Source organism: Cebidichthys violaceus, unplaced genomic scaffold, assembly GCF_023349555.1.
Source record: "Cebidichthys violaceus isolate CVI_PGR_0920_01 unplaced genomic scaffold, fCebVio1.0.p SCAF_19, whole genome shotgun sequence".
Lineage (NCBI taxonomy): Eukaryota > Metazoa > Chordata > Actinopteri > Perciformes > Stichaeidae > Cebidichthys > Cebidichthys violaceus.
The window spans coordinates 13244817-13251996 of NW_027176361.1; the positions used below are offsets into that span (position 1 = coordinate 13244817).

The 7180-nt window shown below is 40.8% G+C and overlaps 1 protein-coding gene across 5 annotated transcripts in view; it reads right to left on the reverse strand.

Moving 5' to 3' along the window:
- pde5ab (phosphodiesterase 5A, cGMP-specific, b) overlaps positions 1-6194 on the reverse strand; it is an 81900-nt gene extending 75706 nt beyond the window's left edge. For 3 of the 5 annotated variants that reach the window (XM_068713758.1, XM_068713755.1, XM_068713753.1), the window contains exon 1: positions 5551-5722. Coding sequence is in view for 2 of the 5 variants with exons in the window: in XM_068713756.1 (XP_068569857.1) it covers positions 6055-6059 (5 nt within the window). In the remaining 3 variants the exon portion in view is untranslated. Of the gene's footprint in view, positions 1-5284; positions 5371-5550; positions 5723-6054 lie in introns of those variants that run through there. The other 2 variants (XM_068713757.1, XM_068713756.1) reach the window with 2 other exon arrangements.
- Positions 6195-7180: the final 986 nt, after the last annotated feature.

Below are 7180 nucleotides of genomic sequence, written 5' to 3' on the forward strand. Positions count from 1 at the left end.
AAAGGAAGCAGGCTGCGTCTCTACAGAGTCTTCTCATAACTTTAATCATGTTATTCTATTACATGCATGTCCTATTGTCATGATCTACAATAACTTTAAGACGACTCAATATTTAACCATATTCTAAGCAAAAGTGTCATCCACCAATACAGCATTTGCTATTCAAAATCAAATTTGTCCTGATTTGAACAAGGTGTAATGTATTAGCTTACAGAAACAACAGCTCCCATGACAACTGACCAGCACAGCAGCACAGGTTCTTCACTCAGGACATCAGAACACATTTTACAGCTTCCAAAAGAACCCAGATCGGTTTTAAATCCGTGTGAAATATGAACTAACTGAATGCAAACTACTTCAGAATACTGTTTCATATCACAAAGAATCAAAGACGTAGCTAATACAGGTTAATGCTTGTATGTCTGATATAATTTAGTCAGTCAAGAAAGTGGAGTTTGTGCTGCGTTTCTCTCTAGTCTGGAGCTTCAATAGATTAACAGCTTGTATTATGGCCTGTTCCACTCAGGATTGGTTTAATGCACGTTGGTTTGCTGGAATGGCAGCAGAACGGGACCGTCATGCATTAGATCAGTTCGGACTGTGTTTCTCTGCTGTGACATGTCACTCATGTCCACGTCTCACATTAAACATTAACTAATATTGTGTGTGAGCTGTGACACAATCATCGCTTGTACATCCAGTTCCTAATGCATGTCTAAAGTAAACCGTCTATCTTGCCTCTGGCAATAGTGAATTTTATCTACTAATAAATGCTGAACGAGCAGATAATGCATCTGTTGATGGTGAGGAGCTGAACTTCAGTCTGTGAGGCAGAGAGCAGCAGCACAGCTCTGACAGGCCGCTGATTACTAATCAGGACAGCAGCTCCAGCGGCATTCAGCCGACATCCAGCTGTTTATGGCGTCTGAAGGTGACGAAGATCTCATTATTAGCTCCTGCAGGGTATAATTAGAATCAGTTGATAAATGTATCAATCTAAATAGGCTATTGCAATCCTTTGTTATATTTCCATGTTCTACCTTTAAACAATAATGAGACGTGAAGTGTGGTTCCTTCAGCTTGTGGTGGAGTTCTACCTCAGGTAGCAAACAGCAACCAGTAGGACACTGTTCTCCAACATGTTGGATGTGACTTTATATGGAGACAGTGTCTGGTTGTTGGGACTGCTTGTTCTGTAATCAATCAATTCATAAAGGCCTTTTTGGTTGATGCATTAATTAGTAGAGTATATTCAAACTTTGTAAAGCCTGTAAGAACCGGATCTAAAATAATACATTTGATGTTGCTTTGATAGAAACCTCAGCAAAGAGAATAAATCACCTGAGCCACACTTCTGAAGCATTCTATTAAATATACACCCGTTATTAAATATACGCCCGTTATTAAATACACACCCGTTATTAAACACACACCCGTTATTAAATATACACCCGTTATTAAATACACACCCGTTATTAAACACACACCCGTTATTAAATACACACCCATTATTAAATACACACCCGTTATTAAATATACACCCGTTATTAAATATACACCCGTTATTAAACATACACCCGTTATTAAATACACACCCGTTATTAAATATACACCCATTATTAAATACACACCCGTTATTAAACACACACCCGTTATTAAATATACACCCGTTATTAAATACACACCCGTTATTAAACACACACCCGTTATTAAATATACACCCGTTATTAAATACACACCCGTTATTAAACACACACCCGTTATTAAATACACACCCATTATTAAATACACACCCGTTATTAAATATACACCCGTTATTAAATATACACCCGTTATTAAACATACACCCGTTATTAAATACACACCCGTTATTAAATATACACCCGTTATTAAACATACACCCGTTATTAAATACACACCCGTTATTAAACATACACCCGTTATTAAATACACACCCATTATTAAATACACACCCATTATTAAATACACACCCGTTATTAAATATACACCCGTTATTAAATATACACCCGTTATTAAACATACACCCGTTATTAAATACACACCCGTTATTAAACATACACCCGTTATTAAATACACACCCATTATTAAATACACACCCGTTATTAAATACACACCTGTTATTATTAAATACACACCCGTTATTAAACACACACCCGTTATTAAATACACACCCGTTATTAAATATACACCCGTTATTAAACATACACCCGTTATTAAACATACACCCGTTATTAAATACACACCCGTTATTAAATACACACCCGTTATTAAATATACACCCATGCTCTCTACTCCCTCAGCGGCTCTTGTGCTCCATGTCTGCTCTGCTAACAGGATTAGTGCGACGCAGCAGCCGGCTGATGAATAGCCAGCGGTAGGTGTTCGGTAACGTGTTGGGGGACAGCTGGTCCTGGGCATCCATCACAATCATCTCAGCTCTGGATGCTGACGCTCAGCCGGGTGGCGCTGTGGCTGTGGGGGGGCGGGCCGGTGAAGGTGGAAGGATAGCAACATGTGTTCTGGTGTCAAATTTAATGGGAAGGAGTCACGGCCCCCATTGACCCACCAGAACCTCCATTCTTTCGGTGCATCGAGTTCGTACCACAACCCTCTCCAGACAAGAACATTGATGTTGGATTATTCCACAACACACTGGATTACTTTCAATGCCAACATCTTTTGTTTGACTTCCAATGCTAATGCTAACAAAGTTCTCTCTTTCTACAATATCAGCCTAAGACGACTCCTTGGACTCAATAAACTGAAGCTGATGTGTAACTGGACCTTAAAGACGGGCTCGTCCGCACCGTGTGGTGTGTGGTCAGTCAACTACGAAGCAGCTTTCTCTCTACACAGAATACAGAGTTTGGGTAAGAACAGAACAACTTTACTGTAAACTACGAGTCCTTTAAATGAAAAGATTGATAAATTACAACTGTATGCCAGACATCCCATGATTGTTGTAGTGTAAATAAAGAAGAGGCGCCCCCTAGTGGCTGTATTACCTAACTCAAAGAAACCCGACAATAAAGGAGGCGGATACCAGGAAGCTTGTTTAGAGACTGATCCAGGTGGGAGAGGTCAAGAGGTCAAGAGCTGCAGAACATGAATAAAGTAAAGTAAAGTGGACAATGCTGCATTTCATGTGTCTCTTTCCATGAAAAGTCCTTTTTTGTTTTAATTTGAACTTTGTACAGCCATCAACCAACAAACAGGAAGTAAATCAACCAAAGAACGGAAATCAAGAGTCCTTTGATGACCAGCTTTTTCATTAGAAGGGACATTTCCTGTTAAATCCTAAAGTTTAAAAAAACAAGAAACATTACACAACACAAAAGTAACAATCACTTTCTAGCTCACATAAACGCCGACACAGCGGCTGACCGACCGAACCACAGAAGCGTGTCCTGGATTCTACACATCAGGTCTGTCCTGCTGTTGGCTCCTGAGAGGAACTATGGAGGACACGTCTGAGAGAAGCTTCTGCTGCAGTACTGATCTCAGCAGACTGATGAGCATCAGTACTTCTGAGCAGATATCTCAAAGAGCTGAACGAAGCGTGAAGCAGCTCGTCCACATCTGTTCACTTCATTCCGCCCCCCCCCGATCACCATTGTTCTCCTCTGTCTCATCTCATTTTTTGAAGCTATTTTTAACCAAGCATTGCTTGGAATAGCTTACATCCTGAAATGGAAATTTGGGATGAACACAATGGGAACTTGGCTCCATCACTGTCCCCCTGAGGGAATAAGTGAGTCATGTAGCCTCAACAGAAGTGACTGCAGCCACACCAACAGACGAGAGAACCCAACAACAAAAACACCGTTCCATCTCCACGCATCACACAGTGGAAGTACGTCTCTGATCTCACTTCTTTTCTTTTCACATTATGCAATTGTCGTTCTTGAAGTGATGAAAAGCACATGGCCTTTGCTTACATGTCCCCATTATAAAGTAATAACTTCCAAGCGGGACTCGCAGACCTCATCCAAATCCAGCCACAGAGCAGGACCATTAACCAAACCGTTACACCCAGAAGGGCTTTCTCTCCCTGTCTCTCTGTAAACAGCCTGGACTGTCCTCTGTCTATCTCTCATCAGGGTCAGAACCATCCTCAGTCCGTTATCAGTCACTGTTCATGAAACCAGTCTGAAGCTGCATTCACTGATCGTTAGCTGCAGCTGTGTTATATTATCACCTTATGAAGTTGTTATTAACACATCCAGCAAACACCAAACAAGACTTGGTGACCATTGATAACAGTGGAGCCAGTTCCTCTGTTTATTACAGGAATATGGAAGTTCTGGCGACCTAAGGGAGTTCACATTGAACGCACATATAGAGATAGTGGGCGTTTAATGGGCAAAATGCTGCATTTTTAGATTTTATATATTTGAAGTTTTCTACTTTTAGGCCAATAACAATATGTTAAAACAGGATTCATAAAACATGAAAGACTACAGAACTGTTAAAGCTGCTCTTATCAATATATGTATATATATACGTATATATATATACATGTATATATATATATATATATATACATGTATATATATACGTATATATATATGTATCTATATATACATGTATATATACGTATATATATACATGTATATATACATATATATATATACATGTATATATATATATATGTATATATATACATGTATATATATATATATATTGATAATATGTATATATATACATGTATATATATATATATATATTGATAATATATATATATATATACATGTATATATATATACATATATATATATATATATATATACATACGTATATGTATATATATATTGATAATATATATATATATTGATAATATATATATATATATATATATACATGTATATATATATATATATTGATAAGAGCAGCTTTAACAGTTCTATAGTCAGTTCTGTTCTGAAAATCAGAAAGAAATCAACAAAAGAAAGATGTTAATGACTCAAGAAGAAGATTGAAGCAGAATTCCAACAGGCTGTGGACCTTTTGAAGTCCTAATGAGAGAATCCTGATAATGCGTTCCAGTGGTTTAGCAGCTGAGACAGTTTCCACTTTGCTTCACTTCCTAATAAACCTCTTCCTCCAGCATGCACACATCAAGGCTGCTTCATCCCATCCACTTCATGTGAAAGGTCTGCAGCAGATAAACACATCTGATCGTATTAAAGGAAACAAAGCAAAAGGAGCCCTTGAGATATTTCCAGCGTTAAGGAGGCCAGAGCAGAGGAGGCAGAGACCTTACATAGTCAGAACAAAGTCCTCCTTCGTTCAGGTAGCCAACAACGGGTCACTGATCAGCCCCAGAACCGACAGAACCGATGAGCTGCTCTAGAGAATGAGAGGAAAAGAGTCGGTCTTGAGCTCAGTGGGGAACAACACCGGTGTTTATGTGAGCATCATTGTGAGAGAGACAGAGAGAGAGAGAATTTGATCTTGAACAGTTGAAAAGGAAACTGAAAGCACAGGAGACAGAGAACACAACACACTTCATCCAAGAGAAAAACTGACCCGTCAACAAGCCAAGTTGTCCGCTTCCCTCAGCTGATCCGTCCAATCACAACAACACATGCTCAAAGAGGAGGGTCAAAGGTTTCCTGGCCTTAGCTTTTCAAGCTCTGTCCCCCAATCCCTGGAACCAGTCCACATTCAGCCCACTAATCCCATGACCTCCATTGGACTGGTGCCGCACACTGCAGGACGGTGGGATCTGACTTTTTTAAAGTGACGGCACGTGTTTATGAATGTCTCTGTGGGCGGCAACACAGTTTGAATGTACTTACTGAAGCCGAGCCACTGGAAGACAAATGGACACAAACAGAGAAGCAGCTTCAGGCAGTGAGACAGCAGTCCTCTAAAGACTTTACACGGTTCTGTCAGTGCAGTCAAGTCTCCCTCAGAAGGAAGACATTCAGATCGTTCCATTATCTAGTCAACTATAGCAACAGGTCTGTAGTTGTGGTTGTGGTCTGTCTATTCGGCAGACCCCATCCTGGACTGGAGTATCATACTCACCCCATGGCAGTAGAAAGAAGTCCTTCTGGATCTGGAAACCTCTGCAGCTTTAATGTACTCACTCACGCACACAGGAGTCTCACAAGGGGGCTTCCTCTGCTGGTTTCTCCCCTCGCTTGTTACCCCCCACCCTCCTGTCCCTGGCTTAAGCGGAATCCTTTTTTGGAATTGGAGGGGAGACAGAAAAAATGATTAAGGGATGCAGAGACGGTATCATAATAATTGCTCCCTGTGTTCCACACTTCACTCCTCCTCCTCCTCCTCCTCATGGAGACTGCACAGGCCTAAAGGGAGGCTGTCTAAACTGGGGAATCCCTGTTCCCCCACGCATCGTTCGTGCTCCTCATTTCACATGACAGGATTTTGGATACTTGCGTGACTTTGGCAGACCAGTCATTTAGGTCTTGACTGCTTTATGTTTCCAATTGTATTCACAAGTCAGGGACTACTTGGTGTGGATTGTGAATCTGAGCAAATATGAATGTTGGGTTCCTCAAGGATCCCTTCTCCTTCTCCTTCTCTGCTATTCAACATCGACGGTAGTTTTTCGTGGCTGCCTCCTCCACTCCGGTCAGGCTTCCTCACAAAGAGCGTTAAACAAATCAATGAATGGATGTGTCCGAATCTTAAACAACTGAAAACAGAAGGATTGTTTTTGGCCCCATAGAAGAACTTAAAGCTGGTGTAGCTTGTCTGTACAGAGACTAGAGAACAGCTGGCAGCATCCTACTGAGCAGCACAAAGCACGCTCAGTTCTCTTTCTGTCGAGTAACCGGATGCTTTCAGATCTGCATTTTTCTGTGTGTGTGTGTGTGTGTGTGTGTGTGTGTGTGTGTGTGTGTGTGTGTGTATGGCCACCTGCTGAAATAGGTGGGTACACTCCGTCTTTGTTCTCAGCAGGTGGAAGCAGATGAAAAATAGCTGCTTCAAAGGTCAGTGAAGGTTCAGACAGGACGGGAATAGAACCGACAACCACGTCTTTCTTTTCGGCTCCATTCAGCATTTTTTTTAAAAAACCCTGGTTTAGTTCAGCAGGGCTGAAACAGCTGGTCTCCTCTGATGATCTCTATTGAGCCGCTTTAATCACTGACGGTGTGATGTCTCTTGATTGAACCAGATTTAGATC